The following is a 26,053-nucleotide window of genomic DNA, read 5'->3' as shown; positions in this document are numbered from 1 at the left end:
CAGCTTGACTGGAGGGGACACTGACATGCCGAGAAGGTCTGGGTACCAGATCTCCCTCGGCCACGCTGGTGCGACGAGGATCATCCTGCACCGGTACTGTGAGTTGACTGATGATCTGAAGTAGTACCGGCCTCGGAGGGAACACAGACAGAAACAGGCCTTCCCAAGGCAATGACAATACGTCCCCCCTTGCTCCCCGGCTGGGGGAACCTGCTGGCAAACGTCTGGCACTTGACGTTTGTCACTGTCGAAAAACAGATCAATCTGGGCACTGCCCCATTTGAGGAAAAGGTTGACCACTTGATCCTGCCGAAGCACCCACTCGTGGCAAGAGCGCAGCTCCCTGCTGAGAGAGTCAGTGACAGTGTTCTTTACTCCTGCCAGGTGAAACGGAATGAATATCATCCCCCTGGGCGACGGCCCAGTACCACAAGTCCTGTGGCTCTTTGGAGAGCGGTGCGGATCTGGTGCCCCCTTGTTTCTGGATGTAAAACATTGTGGTGGTATTGTCTGTGAAGACCCTCACCACTTTGCCCTTGAGGGATGGCAGAAACTACTTGAGGGCCCAAACCACCTCCTGCAGTTTGAGAAAGTTGATGTGTAGCGTCTTCTCCTCCGGCAGCCACAGGCCTCTTGCGTGAAGACGTCCGGTGTGGGTTCCCCATCCTTCCAGGGTGGTGTCTGTTGTGACCATCTCCTGGTATGGGGGGCTCTTGAAATCTGTGCCTCCGGCGATATTGGAGCACAAGCCCTACCACCTTATCGTCTGACGGAACTCCTCGTCGAGCGTAATCCTGTCCTGGAAGTCTCCTGACAGCTGGACCAGACGGGCGTCAAGGAATTTCTGCAGCGAGCGCATCCGCAACCTGCAGAGCCGAATCAGGTATATGCATGATGACATCATGCCGAGTAGAGACTTGATGGTCCTCACCGTGGCGACCCTCCATGCAAACAGCCATTGCACTTTGCCCAAGATGGAGGATATCCTTTCCTCCGCCGGTGATGCCAGGCAGGACCCTGTCGAGGCTGGATCCCGGGAACAGCGCATCCTGCGATGGAGTCAAGCAGGACTTTGCATAATTCACTGAGAACCCCAGTTTGTGGTTGACGGCGATATCCTTGGACCTGGCCCGGATGAGCCAGTCGTCCAGATAAGGGTACACGTGGATCCCTTGCAGTCGTAGATCGGCCGCCACCGGTGGCAAGCACTTGGTGAACACTGAGGGTGCCGACTTCAGTCCGAAGGGAAGAGTCTTGAATTGTTAATGCTTCCCTTGAACGACAAAGCGCACAAACTTGTGGTGTCCTTTGCGTATGGGAACGTGGAAATACGCATCCTCTAGATCCAACGACGACAGAAAGTCCCCCCTCCTCCAGCTGGCCAAGCACATGCTGCAGCGTGACCATTCTGAACTTCTGGGACTTTATGTACTTGTTGAGGCGTCTTAGGTCGCGGATGGGCCTCCAGCCCCCAGTCTTTCTTACGAGAAAGTACCTTGAGTAAACTCCAGAGCCCCGGAGTCGCTTTGGGACTAGCTCTATCGCCCCCTTTTTTTTTACCATGGCCCGAACTTATAGCAGCAGCTGAGCTATGTGTTGTTCCTGTCGGGCCACTGGTGGTATTTGCGGACACTTCTGTTGAAATTCCGAAGTGTGTCTGTGGGTGAAAGCATCTAGCACTCATCGATCGGTGGAGATGGTTTCCCACAAGCTGACTAAGTTCGTCAGCCGGCCTCCCACTGGGGGTGCAAGGGTGGGGGCCTGATGTCTTGGCTGGTTTAGTCCTGCTTGGCGGTCGGCGCGTCGCCCTGGGATCCTTGTTGACTACGGCAGCCACCTCCGAAGGACTTGGAGCAACCCCTGTTGGCTTCCTGGGTCAAGGAGCGGGAGGGTTGGCGGTCAGAGGATGAGCCCCCATCAAAACCCTTTGAAGACCTGCTAGACTTCCCTCTGGACGAATGAAAGGACGGCCGGTGTAGCTGCAGAGTGCCCAAGGCACAGGCAGTTTCAGTCTTGATGGCCTGCAGGGATTCTTAGACGGCCTTCCCGAACAGGTCGTCTCTGTCGAACGGCAGGTCCAAGACCCTCGTCTGGACCTCCTGCCTCAAGTTGGTGGCTTTGAGCCAGCCACGATGGTGAAGGCAAACCCATCGACCTGTTTGTCATCGGGGAGGAAATCCAGGAGCGGAGCCATCTTCTACCAAAGCTCCCGGTCCTATCTGGCCACGATCGCCAAGGCGGTGGCCGCTTTCACCGTCGCAGAGTAGATTACTTTTCTACCAATGGAATCCGATTTCTTCCCCTTGTTGTCTGGGGGTACAGATGAAGAAGACTATGAACTTGACGAGTGCTTCCTGGCGGCGGCCGAGACCAGCGAATAGCGGCCGCCGAGACCAGCGAGTACGGCGACGGTTGAGACCGCAGGCACTTGAGCACAGACTCCGGCACCTGTTACTTTTTCTCAAGCCGGTCACTCTTTGCTGGGGCTGAAGCAGGGTTCTTTAGCAACGCCAGTCCCTCATCCCAGACGTCGTCCAGGAGCGATACCGACAGGATAGTCTTCCTCTTCGCCTCCCGTCGTTGGTACAGGAAGCCCTCCTCCGCCTCTGGGGTGAGCTGAAAAAGCTCTGACGCCCGGGCATTCATGGACTGAAAAGATCCCACCTCGTCCGGTGGAGAGGCTCTCGTGCCGGCAATGCAGAGTCTCCCAGTCCTGCAGCATCGTCCGTATCCGTTGTCACAGTGTCCGTCCCTGCCCCTCCCTAGAGGAGTGCGGGGAGGGCAGCGACAGTTGGAGCTGAGGCGTAGGGTGTCTCCTCCTCTTTGCTGGTGGCTGCCCCGGTGTCAACCCGGAGCTATCGGCAATCTCCTCTGAATCTCTGACACCAGCGTGTGGAGTATCTAGAGGATATCCTGCAACAAATCTCTATGGGGCACCTGGAGGGCAGGGTCACTGGGCCTAGCGCCCATGTAGGTGTCGACGTTTCCATCGTCGTTGTCGCCACCACTGTGGATGGTGTGGACGGAAAGAATCATCCTCGTCAGATGAAGAAATGTCCGTGCCCTGGAGTTCTTCAGGGCCCCTTTTTCAGGTCCTGAGGGCTCGGTCTCTGGCTGAGGTCCGGCATCCCCTTCTCCAGGGTCTTCTCCATCGGCTTGAACGAAGACTCTCTCCTGGCCTGGAGAGAGACACTGGCTGCAGCTGGGGCACCCTGGACAGGGTCAGCCCCTTTTGCCTTCGAAAGGGAGGCCACCACCATCTCGATCGAGGAGGATGATTTGGCCTGGACCACCTGAGCCTTCACGGGCAGGTTGGCCACCTTGTCCTCCTTCACGGGTAGCTCGGACTCCTTGTTCTGCTTGCCCGCCTTCTTCATGGGCAGTTCGGACACCTTACCCGGTTTGGCCTTATCCAGTGTTTCCCGCAGCTTCCCTGGGGAAGCCGACTTCCTCTTGGATTTAGAACTGGAGTGGTGGTTGGAGATCGAGGCCGATGGAGATGATGAACGCGCCCTGACCATTGCTGACCCGACGGAAGCGTACTTGAGGTGCTTTGCCTTGTGTTGGGCCTCCACGGATGGAGCGTCTTAGAAGCCTGCTCAGGATGGCTGGATCCGGAAGAGGCAAGCCCCTTGAGAAACACACTCGGTAGAGGCCTTGGCCTTGAGCCACGTCGCCAACTAGATGTGTCGATCCTTCGTCGTGCGCTTGGTGAAGCAACAGCGGATTGCATCAATCTTCTTCTTTGTGCGTCAGGTGTAGACAATATAGGCACTTGGAATGCTTGCCGTCCGAAAAAACATTCCGCAAACCGCAGCTGGTGCACAGCTTGAATTGGGAAGCTCCGTCCTTCTCCTCCGACATGATCCAGCGGGGTGCAGTCCTGAAGACTTCTGGAAGCTTCCAAGAAGAACACTCAGTGATTTCTGCCCTATAGAGGCGATGAAAGATGCCGAAAAACAGGTCCCCGTTTATCGGAAGGATGAACGAAGGAGCACACAGGCTCGATTGACCGAAAAATAGAATTTCCCATCACAAAAAGCAAAAAACGCAGAAAAGCTCGAAGATCAAAACGCGAGAACTCCCAACACTTGAACGTGCGGTAAAAATCTGTAGATGGATGCCAGAGGAGGGGTTTAGATAGAGGGCAGTCATTGGCTGTGGCAGTATAACCTAGAGCTCAGTGATTGGTTTATAGGAGAAAGACAGTTTAGAAACGAAACCAAAACTTTTTTACTTAGGACTCCCAGCCTGACAACGGGGAAGATTCATAAGCATGTGAATCCATGCCAGACCCCATGCTGGAGAAAAGAGATTGCGCCCATGCTCAAGTAATATGCACTCTTAACACAAACCACTTTCCCCCACTGTTCAGTTGATTTACAAAGGAAGGTACGTGGCACCTTAGCGTAGCCACCTCAAAGCTTATAATTAAGAGCTACAGCAGCACGGTGCACATGTGCAGAGCACACAAGCATGGCACATTGGAGAGTGGAGAGAAGCGTTAGTGTTGCATCTAGTTCCTACCACCATTTCCCCTATTCCTGTCTTTCATTTATTAAATCCCTTTATATGATGGCATGTTTTTAAAGCCAATACCAACGCTTTACTGAATTAACCTTCTAAAACATATATGGAAAGTTGGTGAACGTGATCCACAGCGCATATGTTCTTGATATCATGCAAGCAGAAAGGACAAAAACATATGGGATACTCACGCTCTTAGCTTTTTCCAAGTACTTTTTATATCGGTCTTCCATTTGCTTCATTTCCTCTTCTTTCCTTTTTAAGGCATCTTGCAATTCTTCAATTTTCAATGCTACAGAAAAAAACAAGCATTGAGAAGTTTCATGTCATCTAACATTTTAAGTAAACAACCAGCCACCACAAACCTATTTTCATCACAAATCTGACTAATTGCCTATAGATCTCTTCTTTCAGAGCTCATCACTTCATTTTTTATAACAACTGAGTGTATGCAAAAAAAAAGTTAGACAAAGAGTGCTCAAACATTAGGCTGGGAAAAAAGGCCCATCTCTTGGTGCACCATCCTTTCTCTGACTCTTCACTTGCCAAACGACTAAGCATCTCTTCAGTCTCACAGTCACCCCCTTTCCTCCATCTTCCCTACTGTTAGTCAATCTTTTACACTGTAATATGGTTTTCTCTGAGGCATGTAAGGGGATCAAAGCTGCTGTAATTTTATTATGCTTCTATTTAAAGTACCCAGATACCTTTAGAATTTACTTGAAAAATAAATAACAATGAACAAAACACTGTAAAGCAAGTAAACAGATTTAGGGTATTTAAGAGGAAAGAGTGGCTTGCAGCCTTACAGATATTCTTGCCATTTCTACAGGAAAGGCCATTAGTCTAGCCATAGGTGGGACTTTTAAAGGAGCATTAGGCAAAATGTTACATAGGTCAAGAATGGAATGACCTTCAAGGTGACATGGTCCTAAAATCTTTAAAGAGTCCCTCTAAATACTACACCTACGCTCCCAAAAATATCAACATATAGTTCCAACAACTCTACTAGTTTATATGCTACTAGCAAAAGTAACCTTTCTCCGAACGGGTTCTGTAGACAGACCTAACACTCATCAATTGTTGAAAATCAATGTTCGGTAGGTCGCTATTCTGATTAGCTTATCGCTTCATGTGCTTTGCACCATGAAGTGAACTGCACTGATAATGGGTGTGTGTGGCTGGCTGTAATACCTCAATGTCCGGAGTACCAGGCAACTGCAAAATTTGGTGCAGATTGGTGAAACGGTGTGGAATTGTATAAGGAACAACGCTTCGCCAAGCCACAAACACATTTTGACTTTTGCTGAAATCAGGGGAAAATGGTAGGGTGTCCACATGTCATGTAGCCAGTAATGTCTGGAAGGTCCTAACGGGGAACTATGCAAAATATGGTGCGGATTGGTGAAACAGTGTGGAATTGTCTAAGGAACAATGCTTTGCCGCAAACACAGCCATCCACAAATGTTCACTTCTACAAATATAGATAATGGGAGCACAATAGCATGTGACCTAAAACAGCCATTTGGTTGTTTTGGAGGAGGGAGAGCAAATACCATAAAATATAAACACTCTGAGGTGGTGCCAGAGATGGACCAGCAAGGTGGGAGTGTTTTCATCCTGCTCGTCAGATCTGTTTGATATTCTAATGGATTATACTGAAACCAACACTCATTCAGTGAAAGTTTCTGTAATATCAGGTCTACGGGAAGAGACTGATCTTGTAGTCATTTATTTGCATTTATAAGGCACACAAACAGCCCGGAGGCATCGTGGCACTTTTACAAGGAATCAACTTAGTTACAGTTGCAGGTAAGTGTACAAACTTGGGTACATGATGCGTTACATGGGGGGCAAGATGGCTACACAAAGGTTACATGGTGTATAGCATATTGTGGCATAGCACATTACATATTTGTATTTTTATTTTATTGTTTATATAGCGCTTTACTCCAAAGCGCTTTACAACCTAACAACCAGAAACATCAAACATGGAACACAGAAGCAATAAAATATACATGATTCAAACCAGAAAAACAGCATGTGGAACAATTTGCATTTGGGGAGGAAGAGAGGAGAGGTATGGGATGGAGGAAAGGGCAAGGGAAAAGGTAGTAGAGTAGAAGGGAGGGTGGAGATCATAGGGGAGACAGGGAGAGATAAAGACACAGGAAGATGGAGTGGGGAGGAGAAAAAAGAGGAGGAAGGGGAGAGAAGTCAGGGAGGGTGGTGAAGGAGGGATTTTAAGGAGGAACGGAAGGAGTAGTAGGTGGACATGGAGCGGATAGAGAAAGGGAACACATAGCTTGTTATTAACTGAGTAGACATATCTATCTGGCCTGGGGGCACTGCTAGCTTACATAGAGGTTTAGGAGAAAAGCATGGTTTTGATAGCTTTGCTTGATAGCTTTGGTTCCGATCTGAGGGTGAGTGGAGGGAGTTCCATTGCCTAGCAGCGATGAAGGGGAAGCTTACACCACCCCCTCTGGCACACTTAACTTTGGGCACAAGCAGCAGGTTAGAATTCTAGTAGGTCTGGGGGAGAGGGGTAGGTTTACTCTGATTGGCGGCTCTCAATGAGCAGCACGGTACACATCACCACTGAAGTAAGTAGCTCAATCTGGGGCACTAAATGGGCTTTGAGTGAAGGTGGGTTGAGTGCTGCCGCGGAGCTGGTGACTATCAAATTCCTTGGTGTGCCTGAGGGCGGCACGTATCCCTTATGGGCCTGCCTGCTTGGGTAGAAGCAGTGCCTTTGCCCTTGTACGTTCGAGGGGCGCTTGGGAGCTGAGAGAACTTAATGGTGTTTGAACCTGTGCTGCTGCTGTAATGCTCAGAAGATGTCCACCCCAGAGTGAGCGGATTTGGAGTGGATAAAGTATTTGAGGGGCACCCAGTCACAATCCTTTATGAGGCAGAGTCTGCGATTTATTTTATTCTATTTATTGGTCATTTGTAATGCACCTTCACACCAGTATTTTGGGGCACAACAAGGCAAGAGGGAGAAAGGACAAAAAAGTACTGATCCTAGTAGGCCTTGTGTCATTCAGATTGTGCAAATGCAGTGAGAACTGCAAGGGAGGAAGTGAGTGTGGGAATTGCAGGACAGGGCAGAGGGCCCTAGAGAGGAGAGTGCCAGGGGAGGCCAGGTGGACAGGGCCAAGGGAAGCACAGTGCAGGTGAAGGGGGTCCACAAGCAAGCGCGAGGTAAGGGGCTGGTCTGTCTGCAGGCACGAAGGCTGCTAGCAAGTGCAGGAGTGGGGGGATGTTGGGGCACATGCAGGATGAGAGGGGGGTTAAGGGAGGAGCCAGGGAAGACCAAGTGTAGTGGTAGACTGGGCATGGGGGCCTGGAGCCCTGTATTACTCTGAGGGAACCAGGCCACAAGTCTAGTCCTTTTTTCTTTCTGCACGCCGAACCGTGAGGGTCTCTTGGCTGCCTCCTCCTACGGCCCGACCCAGCAGTGAGCCCAGAATTCTGGATGGCTTTGAGAGCCATTTCTCGAAAGTAAGCCAATTTGGGCATTGGTGTGCAGCGCGGCGTGCTGCACGGTTACCAGACATTTGGTCGAAAAAAATTGGTCGACCAGACAAATGGTCGAACCAATTTGGTCGAAAACCAAATGGTCGAATTTTTTTTTTTTTATTTTCACGCTTTTTTTGGGGGGTGGGGGGTCCCCCCCCCCCAACCCCGTTTTTTTTTTCTAAAAACCCATTTTTGTAAAAAACGAAAACCCGAAAAATAAATATATAATTAAAAAAAAAAATTCGACCATTTGGTTTTCGACCAAATTGCGTCGACCAAATGTCATTCGACCAGTTTTAGGTCGACCAATTGTCTGGACACCGTGCTGCACCACTGTAATTGCATTTGAAGCAGCAGCAGACTTCTAATATCCACTGCGCTGCTAATTTTCCTGCATTTTCACCGACCACATGTGCGGGCAGCACCAGCTCTGTGGTCCCATCACATTCTTTCATTATGGCCGCCCTCTTCCTCGGCAGTTGAGTGCCTTAGAGGGTTTCTATACCAAAGGAGTGGCGTTGCTCTAGATTGGCTCATCTTTTCTGTTTGGCCTACCAGAAGTCGGCAAGCGAAAAAAAAAAACAGAACCAAGACCCACACAAAAGCCCCTGTCTGGCCCTGTCCAGAGCTGGAGTGAGCCCTCTCCATGCCGCAGCTCCTGCAACCTTCCCCCAGCACACGCTGCACACAGAACAAACTCACTGTATGCCTGCATTTCAGGATGATGAACAATGTGGCACTGCTCGGCACCGGTAAGCACACCAGACCATCTGCCCCTGGTCTACAACCCTCTATCTGGTTGCCTGCCGACTCCCGCCTCCCTTGTCTCACAGCATGACTGCAAATTGTTTCCTCCTCCCACTTGACATGTCTATTTACTGTACATCTCACTTACAGCCTGCTTTCTGCTGCCTACTAGTGCCAAACACACATTTCCTCAAGAGCGTCTTAAACACCTTTACCCTCCATTTTGTGCTAACAAAGCACTAACTTTGGCAAAATTAAATCTAGGTGTGCTTTTTAAATTGTAGCCTCCTACCTTTGTTCTGTATTTCAACTTTTTTGGGAAATTTGAATCTAGGAGAGTGTTTCATTCTGTGCACTGACTGTCTTCCTGTGCACGCCTCCTCCACTGTGCCTGCTTGGCCACTTGGTGAGTTCCTGTGCACTGTGCAGCTCTCTTGCCTATCTCTCTCTCTCTCTCTCTCTCTCTCTCCGCTATTCCCATGGCACTCTCCATCTCTATCTATTCCAAATGCTATACCATCACCTATCATTCCATGCTCATGACGACTGGAAGAATAAAGTTGAAAAAAGCTCTCCTGGACTCCAACCCAGGCCTTCCCATCGCTGATACGTCAATGCCACTTCCAGATAGACTTTCATGGACATCCTCTTCAACGTCACCTCCCCTGATCTATGGACACCCCCTTCCCCAACCCCCCCCAATCTGGTCTCCACTCTTTTTCCTTCTCACCCATTAATGGTGGCACTAGATGGAAAGTCCTTTTATGCAGACATCTTATCCTTTAGGTGCCTCACAATGGCACTATCATGGCCCCAGGTTCTCAACCTGCTCCTCTCCTTCACGACCGGCACCCGCCCTCTGTCATAAACTTCCTCCCCTCTAACCATCCTTTCTTCCCCCTACCCCCACCGATGGGAGTACCATGCCCTTGTACGCCCCCTCGGAAAATCTTCAAAGGTGGTAACCAGATTCACTAAGCTACTCTGAATGCTCGCTCTGCTGTCAAACACTCCTCTGACATCTGTCTCCTTCTCGAAGACCTTGACTTTTAATGTTCTCGCTCTTACCGAGACATGGTTTCAATGCCAGATCTGTCACTGCTCTCGACACTCTCCTTCCTGAGGGAAACAAAATCCTCTCCAAACCCAGACCCGACTGGAGGTGGAGTGGCCCTGATCTTCCTTGAGTGGGTCCGTGCTCCCATCATTCCTACTCAATCCTACTCTTGACTGCCTCTCCTGGAGGCTGGGGATCTCCCTCACCACTATCTACATACCCTAGAACCCTGCCCCCATCTCCCTCTTCCTCTCTGAATGAGCCGACCTTGCCTCATCTCTTTCAACCTCTTCTTCCAAACTCCTCCTCCTTGGGGACTACAAAATACACCTAGACTGTCTTGAAACATCCACCTCAGTTCCTGTGACTCCCTCTCTCTCACTATTCTTCCTTCCGGCCTGACTCACTCTGCTGACCACACTCTTGATGGCTTCATCTCTAGAGACATCCCCATCTTTAACCCGGTCACCACCCCCCTCTCTTGGTCTGACCACGCTCTCCTTTCTTCCTATCTGGGGCCCCTTGGCCCTCTATCCACACCACCCTCTGCACTGCCGGGCTCCTTCACCATCATTCGACCAATGAAGCAAGTGTCAGTTGCTGCTTTTGCCTCAACTTTCATCCCCCCTCCGACCCCTGCTTCTGACTCTCCATCTGACTAGATCCTTGCTAATCTGCATCTTGCCATCTCTAACACTCGACATCCTTGCCCGTGCCATGAGGAACCGTATGAATCCTGCCACCAAGAAGAACAGCTGGTACGACTCCGACCTAGCATCTCTGAAACGCAAGTGTATAGTTGCTGAAATTAACAGGCAGATCTTGGGCTCATCTTCTGACAAACAAGTCTTCCTCCTGCTCCAAAGGCAATATCATTTCTCTATTCGCTTCAAAAAGAGGGCCCACATCCAAGTCCGCATCACTGGAGCCTCCACTACATGGCCAAACTTTTCAAAATCTGTAAGGAATTTTGACAATCCATCGCAGTTCCCACCTCTCTCCTTCCTTCGCATGCCCTCTGCATTGCCTTGGCCTCCCACTTCACATCCAAAACTCAGGACATCCTGTCCTCGCTCTCCTCCACCCCCATCTGTGCTCCCACTCCTACTCCTACTCCCCCTCCCCTGCCTAGTTTGCCCCACCTCCTTCCATCCCCCTCACTCTCCTCCCTCCTGCCCATAACACTGGACGAGGTCTCTAAAGTGGTCTGCTCTATGAAGGCCTCCTTCAAATAAGCGCTCCCCTGCTCCTCCAGAACCATTAAGGACAACATCTCTCTCGATCCGGCCCTTGCCGACCTCTGTAACCACTCCTTCGCCACTGGCTCTTTCCCTCAATCCCACAAGCACTCTCTCTCTTAAAAAAGCCACCTGCTGCCCCCCTCCAGCCTGGCTAACTAGTGCCCTATCTCCATTACCCCCTTCCTGGGTAAAGTCTTGGAAAAGTTGGTCCTCCCCCAACTGACCCTCCACACTGATCTTGTTGGCTGCCTTCATGACCACCAATCTGGGTCCGGGCATCCAGATGCACAGAAACTGCTCTCCTGAATACTGTGAAACCATGCTTGCAAATCTCGATTCAAACTATCCTGCTCGATCTCTCCTCCGCCTTTGACACAGTCAACCATTCCATCCTCATAAAACGACCGACACCCTCGGCATCACTGACCGGGCTGACATCTTTCCTCACTAACTGCCCTTCCCAGCTGGAATTGTGTCCATTCTCCTCCACCACCATCCCTACCGGTGGTGTCACTAGGGCTCTATCCTATCGTCTTGGCTCTTCAAAATCTATCTCGCCCCCTTGCTCATCTGATCTCCTCCTCCTATCCTCACTTCGTGTTCTGCCGAGGAGACACAACTTTCCTTCAAACTTCCCTCTACTCCCCAACCTCCTTCATCCTCCCTCATCCACGACTGTCCGCCATTGAGGCATGGTGTTCAGCAAACAACCTCTGTTTCAATGCAGCAAACTATCTCGGTCTCAATGCCAGTAAGACTGAGATGCTCTTCATCGGGACACCTGTGCCCTCTTTTCCTCCTACCCTTTGGCCACCCTTTTTGAGCCCTCTACCCTCACCATCTTGTGAGGCCAAAACCCTCAGGGTCATCTTCGACTCAGGCTCTCCCCTTCATCCCTCACATCATGGACCTTACCATAAAGTCTCACTTCCAGCTCCACCTCCTCAGAGGCATTCTTTCTTTTCCCACCTTCCACCCAGAAGCTCAATGTCTCCAGAGCTCTGATCCTTTCCAGGTTGGACTACTGCAACAGCCTTTTTCTCAATCTTCCCCCTCCTCTCTACGTCCACTCCAGCTAATCCAGAATAAGGCTGCAAGACTTATCCTTGGACTCAAGCTCAGGGACCATATTTCTCCAGCCCTAAAATCTCTCCACTGGCTCCCGGTGGCTGCAAGGATCAAGGTCAAGACCCTCGGCAGCATCCACAAGGCCTTCTGGATCCTGGGACCACGCCATTTCCAACTTTCTCTCCCTAAATACACCGCTGCCCGAGCCCTACGCTCCTCTAGTTCCAACTCTCTGTCAAATGTTTCTCTAAGCAAAGAGTGGGGGGAAGATAGCTTGCCTCGGCTGGTGCCTCCCTTTGGTAATCACCCCACAGCCACTCCGTTGGTAATCACCCCGCAGCCACTATGACCGGATGCCTGAGCCTCATGAACCTCACAGGCTCTTCCCCTGTCATTACCAGCACCTCCCACCCCCCCCTATTTCATTGCCCTGGTGGCTCCACATAGCACCCTTGAGAGCTGCTTCTACTAGCTCTTAGCCTGAGGTGGTGCTCCTGCCTCCCCTTAGCACTTCCCTTATGGGCCCTCTCCAGTACTTGTCCACTCCTCTGCTCCCCCTTTCCATCCACCTACGTTGCAAGGATCATCAATGCATTTGCCCGGCCAAATGCCACAAGGGCTAGTAGGATCACAACTGTATATATATTATTGTTGCTTTTTGTATCTCACCATTGTTATTATCTCCCCTGTTCCCATCCCATTTAGTCTTGTGGTGCTTTGAAACACAACTCTGTTGTATAAAACGCCTTACAAATGATCAATAAATAAATAAATAGGGCAGACAGCTATATTAGCTGGGCAGGAGGGAGCATGAAGAGAAAAGGTGGGTCTTGAGAATCTTAAGGAGATCTGGCTCAAGTCTGAGAGGGGCAGGGAAGCCATTCCAGAGGGAGGCACCTGCAGAGCAGAGAGATCTATCCCCACTCTCTTTTTGGCAAAGCGTCTAATCTGAAGAGAGTTTGAGCTAGATGAGCGACGGGCTCTAGCAGGGAGTTATTTAGGGAGGGAGAGTTGGATGTCGCGGGATCCCAGGCCCCAGAAAGCCATGTGGATGATGCAAAGGGTCTTTAACTTGATCCTCGCAGCAACCGGGAGCCAGTGGAGAGATTAAAGGGCTGTTGAGATGCAGTCTCTGGGTTTCAGGCCAAGAATAAATCTTGATGTCCTATTCTGGATTAGTTGAAGTGGGCAAAGGGAGAAGCTAGGCAGATTGAGGAAGAGGCGGTTACAGTAGTCCAGCCTGGAAAGAACCAGAGCTCTGGAGACATTGGGCTTCTGGGAGAAGGTGGGGAAAGGAAGAATGCCTCTGAGGAGGTGCAGTTGAAAGTGGGCCTTCTTGCCAGGTCTGTGATATGAGGATAGAAAGAAGTGGAAGATGATGCCCATGTTTTTTGCTTCATAGGAGGGTGAGGGGAGGGGGCGCAAGGAGGGTAGCCAGAGTGTGGGAGGGGGGAGAAGAGGGAGCAGGGGTCCCAATGAAAAGAATCTGGCATTAAGGCACAGATCATTAGTACTGCACCAAGCCTGGATGGCAGAAAGGCAGTCAGGAATAAGAGAAAAAGAGGAGGAGGCAGCGGAAGGTAGCTTGAAGGAGAGTTGCATGTCATCTGCATAACACTGGAAATTAGGAGAGAAGGTGGAGATCAAATGGGCTAGAGGGGCCAGGTAGCTATTGAAAAACCAGGGCGAGAGGATAGAACCCAGAGGGATACCACAGGTGGAGATTGAAATGGAGGAGAGAAAAGGGCCCAGTTGAAACTGGGAGGGTCGGTCGGAGAGGACCAAGATCAACCAGTCATAGGAAGAGATGTGCGCCTCCAGATCTGGCGTTGTCTCTGTTGGGAACCCGGCATCGAACAGCTAGCTGTAGGTTGTTAGGCTAAGTTTGCATGCAGTACCCTCTGGGACCACTAGACAACTATGACTACAGGTGTAAGCAAAACTAACCTTTGGTACAAGTCTGTACCACACAGCTTTTGGTAGCGAGATGAGCAGCCAGCTTTATCTAAAGAGGGAATGTGAGCTTGTAATGAGGTTAAACAGCGTTCTACAATTACAAGTATTCAAATAGACACTTACACTCAACTCAAGGTTTCTTGGTAAAACATTTATTAATTTATTACACAGTCAGTTAGAAAACATTCACTAAAAGGAGGCAATCAATGTCACACAAAAATATCCTACAATACTTCACACTAACTGATTCTGAAACCTTTAAACTACTTTGAAGGAGGAGCAAAATGGCATTCAGAGCATTTGAAGTAGGAGCAAAAAGGCATAAGGTAATAAAACGAATAGCAGAGTTACTTTTAAACAGTACAAATAGTTTGAGTTCACCAGAGGAGTTGGTCCATTGCAATAGGTAGGCCAAAGTCAATGGGCTAGAGTCTTGTATAGGTAAAAACAGTTCTGGTAGATTCACGGAAAAGTCTTTGCCATGGTTCTCAGAAGTAGTTCTCAGAAGAAAGTTATATGTTGGGTCACAAGCGGACTAGGTCTGCAAGTGGCCAAAGTTTCACGCACTTTTGCGGTGAGAGGAACTTGACGAGTCGGACCTGCAGCAGGGCTTCACCGGACAAACCAACGGTCCAGGAGTTGCAGCAGCCGTCCTCTTCCAGCTCGTCTGCGGTTCTTTCGTTCCAGTGGTCGACTCTGCCTTCCAAGCCAAGAGACTCGCTTTTAAACAGTTTTCTCCCATTAATTCCAGCCTAGCTGCCACTCACGCAGCAGGGTGGTTGTCCTTGCCGGACAGTCAGCCAGCCAATCACACCAGAGTGCATTTGGGTCTCCTAGGAGACTAACCACAGTGGGTTTCGGGCACCTCCCTCACTTCCTGCCCACCCCAGACACTTAGGCGCCAGAGGCAGTCTTCAGTCCTGAAGCCCGCCAAAGGCGTAGAAACAAAGGGATCAAACCTGGTTTGGCTCGCAGAGAAACTGTAGAAGGACCTTTCCAAAAATAAATGGCGAAAAAAGAAGACAGGGACCCGTTTAAACAAAGGAGGCTCAGATGCCATCTTGAAAAACATGGCTCCTGCGATTTAACGCTACCGGTGTTCGCGGTCGGGAAAAATCATGGTAGTTCGTTGTAAAAGCACTGCCACCAGCCATTTCGAGAGCAAAGGCTAGCACTGGACTGCTACATGAGTTTCTAGACATAGGGGATACTAGGTAACCCCTCCAGCACTCTATTGTAAGATAGGGTGTGCTGGGTCTAGGAATGTAAAAAGACTAGTAAAGTTAATTTAACTTTACTTTCTCTGGGAAACCTTGGGACAGCCTAAAAGGCCTCCCCGTGTCACTGCACCGAGGGTGCTGTGTAACACATGAAAGGATAAGGCCTATGGAGTTGTCTAAAAGCCCATGATCAAAAACACAAGAGTAAAAAACACATCAAAATACATGAAAGAGTGGGAAAAAAAGGTTCCGATGCTCTACAGGTAAAAAAATCAAGTCCTCAAAATACAGCAAGTTGCTGTCGGTGTCTAAGGTGAAGGGAATTAGCACATTTATGAGAATTCGCCCTAACAGAGGTTTATCAGATCCAGTGATTCTCTCCATTGGGTTGCTTCTTCCCTGGAGGAAGCAGTCAGGGATGCGGGGATGGGGACAGCAGGGCCGAGTCGGGTCACCACAGTTCATTATGTAAAGTGTTTTTTCCAAGAAAGTGCTACCTTTGAGGTCTGTGGCATCACATGGGAAGTGAATTCTGTGACGGATCCAAGGAATTTGTCCCCCCTAGCACCCAAGTGGGAGCCACCTCCTTTAGGACTAGGCAGGCAAGCATGCTAAGCTAAAAACACCCACTCTGGGACAGGGCAAGCAGGATACCACTAGGGTGACTACCCATTAGTAAGGAATCCCCAGAAAGGTATTTTGGTCATCCTCAATGTGAAGAGCCCCACTTTTGTACTGGTTTTATGTGCATTACAATGGCTAATGGGATGTATGACCCTTAAGAAATGGCTAATAGGATCTCTGACCCGTTAAGGATACAATCATTATGTGAATCACGGAAAAAAGGAATTGTCCAATCTCGCTACAGCTTGAAATATAATGCCCCAATAAGACAGCCACACTGGGAGGATGATACCGAGAAGGAAATCCCGGAGTGTGAACCAGAGGATGAGAATCACTCCAACAAGGCAGAAACAGGCAAAGAACAAACAACTGGTATATAGAGCAGACAAGCGCAGGTTCCGGCAGAACACTGCTCTCTCCTACGCAGTGCCGAGCCAGCCAGACTTTATTGCGACCAAAGAGGAGGCACAACATCAGAAATGGTCGACCAGCACCGGAAGCAGACGATGCAGAGGACCATCATGCACCAATGGGAAGAAGTGGAACCGACAAAGGGACGCTGAAGTCCACAAAGGAACCAGAGATGCGGTTCCACCACAGCCAAAGGGACCGCTCCCCACCCCGTCACCCCCCCATGGAACCTACTCCAAATAGCAAGGTACCCAGTGGTTCCAGGGAACCATGAGGAGGGCAGAGAGGAGCAGCTAGACCCCAAGCTGCAGCGAAAAGGACTATACCCCAAACAGGTGTGAGAGAAAGTTGCCTAAATCAGGGTAGGAGAGAAAGTACCCCAAACTGAGGTGAATGCGCTAAGAGACCCCACACAGGGGCAACAAACAAAAGATAGACAAAAGAGTTAACATATCCTCCTCGTTACAGCTTATGTTAACCATTTTTTTGTTAGTGGCAGACCTAAAGTAAGATTAGGTTTGGACAGAGGACGGGCTTATGAGACATACCATTTGTTATTTTCTTTGTAGAACAGGGAAAGCCCTCCTTAGACATAGGGATAAGATAGGCCTCACACATTTCTGCTAATATAACATTGTTGCAATGATGCCCCTTGTCCGTCTCCCGACTCAGACTTACCACAGTACACACAACGCAATACTAACTGCTCTTCTACTGGAACTTTGTATCCAGCATTGATATAACAGGGGCTGTGGGCCTTAGAAAGCTTGTCTGTAGAGAGGCGTGGGGCTACAAAAGCTGTCAAACAGGCAACCCTAAAAAACCTGTGAAGATGGATGGGTATACACCGCAGCAGTCAAAGAGCACAGCTTGATGACCCATGGCTGAAGTGCATGGGGCCCTCAGGTGGAGGGGCTAGCTGACACCACCCAAAGAATTGCGGCTCTGGAGGCTTTAAAACAAAGTATGGATACAATGAGCCACACACTAGATAGTCTGTTCTGCAAGTTGGAAACCTCTGCTGCTCAAAAGGCAGAGCTATGGCTTGACACAGAAGCAGAAAAATCACACGGATTGCGTGGGGAATGAGGTCACAAAGTAACAATTTGATTTTGAAGTACTTTGGGCTGAGCTTAACGTCATGCTTAAAAACAATGACCTCAATGTGTGATCTAGGTGCAACAGCAGAATTCCTAGCATGCTAGAGACCACATACAAACAATGTAAACATTCTTTATTACGTTTTTTGGGGATTTGGAATAAAATCCATACAACTACACAACACGACAAAATGCAACATTATCGAAAATTAAAATGAACATTTCACAAAATATTCAAAATTCAATAAATACGCCCAATTCATTTTTAACTTAACTTGCAGGTTCTTTAAGCATTACAATGGCTAAACATTTTGATAATGCTTAGGTTGCAACCTAAAGCAGATAAAGAAATGCTATCTTACTTTGTTTCCTATCCTGATGTCTAGAAATATCTGACAAACATTGTCTCAGATGCACATACTCCATGCAGAAAAACACCATGTGAAAGGAGTTCTCTGTAACACCTCAACAAATTAGGCAAGATGTTATTTCTTTTTGCGTGCTTTCCCATAAATCATGTCTAGAATTCAAGGTAAGGCAATTAAAACCTAATTTTGTAAAATAACAGCGATCCTTCAGAAAAATGCTATTAAGGTACAATTGTGGACCACCGTCTCTAGAAATTGCTAAAATGGCACAATTTAGCGGTTTCCTTAGCTCTATTTCTTCCCTGGTGGTTTTGAGGGTGTCCAGTGAAATGGTTGTCACCAAAAAGGCAGTTATCACAAAAATACATTGCGGCAAAGCGGCTGTGGTGTGACCCGGTAAAAGGGTCTCCATTATACTGCACAAGGGGAGCAGGAGTTGCAGGGGTGTGCCTCCGCTCCCCCTGAATGGTATAATGGGTCAGGGGGTGTCCTCCGCATCTATTACATGGATTGCGGGGGCCACACAAAAGCCTTTTTGCTGTGATTTGTTGCGAAAATTGCCTTTTTTGCAGCAGGCTTTTCACATGGAAACGATTTGAGGTGGTCCTCAATGTTACATACAACTTTTACAACATGGTTTTTGTAACTGCAAATCAAGAGCCATACTAAGTTTAAGCCACACAATCTGTAGCGGTTTTTGTATGACTTGTAACCAATACATTTCTGGGGCACAACCCGCAGGTTCTGTATAAACAAGATTTGTAAGATTAGCTTGCTTGTTAATGATAGTCAACACTTAGATAGTCAGATTCTTGCACTCTTTGGAGAATTACCTTTCCTGAATGGTAGGTCCGATGTTTTGCAGCTCATCTTTTCCCAAATACGAGAATTGCAGATTTCTTACTGACTGCCAGAATCCTTTCACTGAGATGAGAGGTTTAAGAACAAATTACTTTCCCCTGGTAATGTTCTTTGTGATGGGTGTTTCTCCTAAAACCTCATCTTAAATATGCATTTGCTGCTTTGCATTCTCTGAAAAGAAATTCGACAGCAGGTGGCTCTGTGCGGCATCGATGTCCCTCTACGCTCTCCATTCCTGCGTACAGAAGTGACATTGATGGTACTATAACTAACTTGCACTGCACCCCGTTGCCTTAGTTCATCATTTTGTGAGCTAAACCGCCTTGGGGAAAGCAATGTAACAACCCAGACATTGAAAATGAGTAAAGAATGAGAGTTTATTTATTTCATTTTAATAGCGTGCATACAACCCAGAGGCATTGAGGCGCTGTTGCAGGTGTGAGACTACTAGTCAAACTAGTGTCATACAGACATGTTTTTCGTCATAAAATATCAATGGTAACACAGGTACAATTATCATACATGAACAACAAGCAGTAGTAGATGTGGCATGGAGAAAATCCTGGTGTGTAGAGGGGAGATGAGGTTTAATTGAAAAGCTAAGTATTAAGGGTTTTGCAGAAAGATCCATAAGATTTCTCTGCCCTCAGGGAGGGTGGGAGGTGATTCCAAAGTTTGGCAGCAAGGTATGGGAAGCTGGAGCCTCCGGCTTTACATCTCTACTTTGGGAACAATTAGTCAACCAGCGTAGGGGGTCCGAGTGGGTCTAGATGAGTGGGGTTTGGTGATTCTTTGGGAGAGACAGGGTGCTGCTGTACTGGAAAAGCACTTATGGGCAATGGAGGGTGTTTTGAAGGAAGTGCACTCCTGGATGGGAAGCCAGTGTGCTTCTCTTCTGGCTGTTGAGATGTGCTCTCTGAGATATTAAGGGTTGCTCTGAATGCGTTATTTTGGATGACTCAGTTTGTGTATGTTTCTGGATGAGGTGTCGTTGAATAGGACATTACAGTAATCTATCTTGGAGCCAATGACTGCACGGGCAATGGTTAGGAAGTTTTTGGAGAGGAAGGGTCTGGCCGCATTGAGGACCGTGGTGGCATAGGCTGAGGAGGCAACAGCGCTTACTTGTCTGTTCATAGTGAGTGAGGCGTCCAAGTAGACCCCTAGGGTCTTAACAGTGTTTGATACGAGAATGGAACAATTGTCAATTTGCAAGGCAGTGTATTGATTGTTGAGGGTTTTTAGGGCACTTGGAGGTCCGACAATTAAGATTTCCGTTTTGTTACCATCGGGACAAAGATGATTGGCTGCCATCCATGTCTGTATTGCAGCGTAGATCTTGTTAATTGTGTTGGAGTCATCAGTGTAGGTGCCTGTGAGAGGGAGCAGGATTTGGGACAATGCAGGACCCTTGTGGTACACCACAAGTGAAGGGAGAGGCATTAGCGATCTCTGAGAAGACTCATGACTCCCTTCCAGCAAGGAAGTAATCCAGGCTGAGGGTGAAAAGTGAACATGAATGCAGAGGTGAAGGCACATGATTTGGTGGTTGACCATGTCAAATGCCAAAGATAGGTCTAAGAGGAGGAGCAGGGCAGAATTACCCTCGTCCCTGATCTCGTCTAATTGATTTCTTAGGCCGAGAAGGGCGGATTTAGTACCATGCCCTAGGCGGAAGCCAGATTGTTGCATTCCAAGGATTTCATTGTCCTCCAAGAACTGTTGGACTTGAAGGTAGGCTGCTCGGCCCAACATTTTTAGGAGGAAGGGGACGATGGTGATTGGCCTGTAGTTTGAGGGAATGGCTGGGTCATGGGATGTTTATTTATTTTTTTTGTTTAGGAGTGGTAGGACCCATGCTTCTTTGAGACTGGCTGGAACAATGCTTTCGGTGAAGGAGGCGTTTATGATGGTTGTGATGATGGGGGTTAATATGTCAGAGCATTCTTTGATGAGGGATGCAGGGCAAATATTGCCCTTGCATTTTGAGGGTTTAAGACTTTTAATCAATTTTGTGACTTCTATTTCGGAGAGGTCTCTGAAGAAGAACAGAGGTGGAGGGATTTGCAGGGGGGCAGTTGCTAGTGGCTGTGGGGTCTTTTTTGGATTTTGTTTGTGAGAGGATTTTCAAGTTCAAGAGTGCTGCTTGGATGCTTGCGCATTAGATCTCGTCTTTAGTGAGGGTTGTAGAGGGTGCTGCTGGGGATTCTAATTCTCTGTCAATATTTTTAGCGTCTGACTTGGCATTGCTGATTGTGGTATTAAAGGAATTTGATTTGGCTGTGATTATGGCCGATTTGTAAAGTTTGGAGAAGTCTGGTTTTGCAGTGTTGATGGGATTCTTTAGCCATGTTCGCTGAGCTTGTCATTTCAGGGTGCATAGTTCTAGGTGGTCAGGGGTAAACCAGGAGTTAGAGTGTCTGACTGTTTTCGATTTATGAGGAACTAGTGGGGCTAAGGTGTTCACTGCTTCTTAGAGGATTGAAGAGTAGGTATCCACTAGAGATTTGGTATCTTTCAGGCTTCCCTCAGCCGTCTCCTCCTCCTCGCCCATGTCCGACTGTCTGTCCGCCATTCAGTCATGGTGTGCCAAAAACGACCTCGCCAGTAAGACTGAGATCGTTCTCATTGGGACCCCTGCTCCTGCTTTCCCATTGTCACTCTGGCCGGCCTCCATTGGTGCTGCGCCCGCACCGACTTGCAAGGCCAAAATCCTTAGGGTCATCTTCGATTCCACTCTCTCCTCTCACATTTCGGATATCTCTAAAAAGTCTATAAACTACACCTCCTCAGAGGTAGTCTACCTTTTCTCACCTTCCCCCAGTGGCTCAGTGTCTCCAGAGCCCTGGGTTCTCTATAGGCTGAACTATTGCAAAAGCCTCTTGCTCAACCTCCCTGCTTCTGCTCTGCAACTCATCCAGAATAGAACGGCAAGACTTATCCTTGGCCTCAAGCCTTCCTGCGCTGAAATACCTCCATTGGCTCCCAGTGGCGGCAAGGAACAAGTTCAAGACCAGCTGCATTGTCCACAAGGCTTTCTGGGGTCTGGGACCTACCTATCTGCAATGATCGTTACCTAAATACTGTCCCTGTCCGGCCCTCCGCTCATCTACCTCCAAGTAAGCCGGTTCTCCAAGCAGAGATTTGGAGTGAGATCTTTATCCTCAGCAGGAGCATCCCTCTGGAATAGCCTACCTGCCACCCTCTATTTTGAGCCTGATCTCCGTAAATTCAGGAAACTCCTCAAGACTATCCTCTCCTTCTCTTCCTTGCTAACCTATCTCTCTGCTCTTTCCCTCTCCCTCCTTTTCCGTACAGCTTGCTGACTGGCCACCTGGTGCTCCTCATTCTCACAGGTCCCACGCACCCCCGCCAGTCCTCTCGCACTTGCCTCCAGGCCCTGTACTCGCCTCATCACTGCACTTAACAAATGACTCAAGAGAGGGGCATCTCTCTGTACTTACCCCAGTCTCCAGCGACTGGGTGCACTTGGACCCCCCCAGGACTTGTTCACCACCCCCCTCCAGTTCCGCATCCCCTGTATCAGTCTGTTCACTTGCGCGTTCCGAAAGCACCATGCTTGAAGATCATCTGTCCGTTCCCCCTTGTCTTCACTCCCTGGATGGTAGAACCTGATTTGCACTTGGAAAAACTGCAGAATCGTCGCCAGACCCATTTTCTGTTACCCACCACTGTTAATTGTATTATATGCACTTACTCTGCCAGTGCAGACTATTATCGTTTCAGAATATCAAGGGCTCTGAACAACTGTTTTCCCCCTTGTCCGTCCCTCCTTGAGCGCTTTGAAACACTTGCCTTGTGTATAGGCGCTTTACAAATAAACATTACCATGCCAAACATTACCTATTGGTGGTGAAAGGGTGCTGGAGGCAAGGATTGTTGAGCAGAGGCAGGATGTTGTCTCTGGTGAGCTCTGTGTAACAGCAGGAGGAAGTGGGTTAGGTAGTGTTTTGGGATTTTGGGGCGGAGGGATATTGAAGTGGATATTATGGTGGTCGGACCATGGAAGTGGTGAGTTGCCGCTGGAGGAGACTTCGTAGGTGAGGTCGGCAACCCGGTCTAATTTGAGTCCTTTACTGTGGGTACAGTTGGTGATGTGTTGAGTGAAGCACAGGGTGTCAAGGGCTTCCGATAATGATTTAGCGGGTAGGTCATTGGGGTCATGGAGGCCCATGTGGATGTCTCCTAGCAATATGATTTTGGAGGGGGCTTTTAAGTTAACTTAGAGAATATGAAGTAGGTTAGCCTCAAAGTTTAGGGAGGTGCCAGGCGGCCGGTCGATGAGATGGATGGTGATTGTGCATGTGGGCGACAGTGAGAGTTTAAGTGATAAGAGGTCTGTATTCCCTTCAATGGATGTGTTAAACTGTCTGAGGGGAATGGATTCTTTAGAAATCAGGGAGACTCTGCCACCCCTGGAGGAGGGTCTATCTTTCCGGAAGATAGTGTACACCGTGGGTTTGACTAGAGATAGGGCCAGGCCAGAGGCTTCATGAAGCCAGGTCTCCATGATGGCTAGTGTGTCCAGGCTGTGTTTAGTGAGCAGGTTGTTGATATCCAGTGTATGGTCAGGCAGCAATCGAGCGTTGATAAGGGTGCAGGTCATTGGGGTTGAGTGACTGTGGGCAGGGTGATGGAGAATGAATGAAGGGGTGTGTCCAGATTATGAGAAACTGTGTGGGTAGGTGGGTGAGGTAGCTGGTGTCTGGGAAGTGCTTGGTTCCCAAAGTTGGGGGGAAGAGAGGAGTAGCAGAAAGTTTTGGAGTCATGTAGATGGGTGGTTAAGGGAAAGGTTAGTGCTTTGAGTGAGGGTTTGGCATTCTGGTTGCTGGGGGTGGTGAGGTGGTGGGCTATTGTGTACGGAATAGGGCCTGGTTTATTGTAGCGTGCAGGGGTGAGAGTGAAGCCTGGGTGGTTGTCGTTCGATTGTACAGTGCCGTTATGGGTGACTTTAGAAATTAAATGAGGGTGTATATTTGCCATGGGATTTCTGTTGGAGGGGTTAGTTGCTGTGCCTAGGGCTGCGGTTAGATAGTCAACAGTGTTGGCATTACTGCACGCCCTGATGCGCGAGTTTCTGATTCCTGTTTCCTGAGGATTAGAATGGTGTATTATACTGCTGAGGCAGGATCATTCTATGGAAAACCATCCCTTCTGTTAGATCGGTAGCGTATGATTAGGAGAGTGGAGGGGGCGTGCTGGGGGTGTGGCCGGCAGTGGCTGTGGGAGTTGAGCTCCGGTCACTTGTTCTTGTGGCAGAGAATGTAATGCCTTAGTCAGAGGGGTAGGCAGGGTGGGTGATGACGAATCCGTGGGAGGAACATCCATCAGAAAGAACATTCCCAAGGCGAAGTAATTTGTTCTTCTAATGGATTGTGTCCTCCCACGGATTCCTTATCTTAGATAGACTCCCATATCAGTTTCTTTGATGGTGGCGGGAGATCTCAAATATCTATGCCATAACATTATGGAGGCCACTCTTCCAAAACTAGCATCCTGACCCAACAGGGTACCAAGGCAGTAGTGTTTTGAAAATGTATGAAGAGACTACCAAGTTGTGGCTTAACATATGACCTGCACTGGAATACCATTTTGCAGTGCTGATGTGGTCGCCATTTCCCTGGTGGAGTATGCCCAATCGTTCTGGGGGAAATTTCCACGAGATACAATAACACTCTGAAATACAGAGTATGATCCATCTCGATAATGTACTCGGGAGACAATTTGGGGACCTCTTTAAAAATGGGAGGCAGAAACCGTGGGATCTTAAGCAGCCTGGCAAAATACCCATATTCAACAAAGACAACTAACATTGGCTTATCTATGGAATCAAATTGTGCGACCAGATCGATATCCTGTGCAAGAATGGATCTGGATGCATGGATGTACAAATTGAGGGATAGATGTTCCGTACTTCGTCCTCGCCCTAAAGCAAATCTCTGATGCTGAAAGGATTTAATTAGCATCTTCCCAGTTTGTTGAAAACTTACAATCCTTGGTAATCCAGCTGTCTCTTAACATTTTCTGGTTCAGAGGCCCCACTTTGCACCAGGTCTAAGGGCACAGTCTCTCCCCTTACATACCCTTATACTTAATTTAAGAGACTGGAAGGTCCTTTTGTAGACAACCAAAGAAAAAGGGGAACTCACGTAACAGAACACTACTCTTTCCTTGTACCCTGATTTCAGTCTGGCTGGATGAACGAAAAAGGTTTTTAGGAGGCAAAAGTAATATTTAGCAAGCTGAAGGGAGTGGTTTCTTACCTGTAACTCCATTTATCCAGCATTGGTATCTTTCATGGATTCACATGCTGTGAATATTTCACGTTGTCAGGCTGGGAAACCTTGGTAACTTTAATATAGTAGTTTTCCTATGGAAAAACTTCGACACCGTGTCCTATCGACGTCTTTATGGGTGCTTTAGGCTACACCAATGGGACGTCCAGCATAAATAGCCCCGCCCCTGCAGTTTCCCTTCAGATTTTAAACTCACCAAACATGGAGGAAACCGAAAAGGATATTTGACTGAAGGGGGAAGCAGGAGGGCGCATGTGAATCCATGAAAGATACCAACGCTGGAGACTCCCTTCTCCAGCATTGGATCTTTCATGGATTAACATGCTGTGAATAGACTACACAGCAGTAAGAGTACCTGGCGGTGCATAACAGGCAAACAAGACCTATACAACAGGTAACATAACCAACAACAGAATGACATCACTGTCAGTTATTACGAAACCGAAAACATTAGCAGAGCCAGCCAACTCCAGAAGCTGCAGGGCTTGCCTTACTGGAACAGGCTTTGAAGCACAGCACGCCCCACTTGCACGTCCTCAGCATGCTGTTGATTCAGACAGTATTATCTGGTGAAGGTGTGCAGCGCCGCCCATATTGCTGCTTGACAAATGTCACTGAGTGCCCAAAGAGCCGCCGAAGATGCTGTGGACCTCGTAGAGTGGTCCCTGGGAGTCGACTGCAACAGCTTGTTGGCCTTTTCATGGCAGAATGTTATTGTAGAGTATACCCATCGAGAGATGCCCTGCTTCGAAATCGGCTTCCCCTTGTTGGAGGGACCGAAAGCCACAAAGAGTTGTCCCGATGTCCTGAAGGACTGAGTCCTGTCCAGACAGAACTTCAAAGCTCTCTTGACATCCAATGAATGCAACGCTTTCTCCGCAGGAGTGGCAGCATTGGGAAAAAAGGTTGGTAAGGCTAACATAGTGTTCTTGTGAAAATACAACAGAATTTTAGGAATAAAGTGCGGATTCGTAGAGAGTAGAACCTTGTCCTTCATGAAACGTAGATATGGGTGGTCTATGACCAGAGCC

General features: G+C 48.6%; 1 protein-coding gene across 3 annotated transcripts in view; it reads right to left on the bottom strand.

Annotated features, from left to right (window-relative positions):
* The window catches only part of HOOK3 (hook microtubule tethering protein 3), a 1,904,471-nt gene that overhangs the window by 290,822 nt on the left and 1,587,596 nt on the right, over nt 1–26,053 (bottom strand). For all 3 annotated transcript variants that reach the window (XM_069626410.1, XM_069626409.1, XM_069626411.1), the window contains one exon: nt 4,719–4,819. In XM_069626410.1, the coding sequence (XP_069482511.1) occupies nt 4,719–4,819 (101 nt within the window). The remainder of the gene's footprint in view (nt 1–4,718; nt 4,820–26,053) is intronic.

Source organism: Ambystoma mexicanum, chromosome 6p (genome assembly GCF_040938575.1).
Source record: "Ambystoma mexicanum isolate Mex_15411 chromosome 6p, UKY_AmexF1_1, whole genome shotgun sequence".
NCBI classification, from domain to species: Eukaryota; Metazoa; Chordata; class Amphibia; order Caudata; family Ambystomatidae; genus Ambystoma; species Ambystoma mexicanum.
This window is presented reverse-complemented; position numbering and strand designations above follow the sequence as displayed.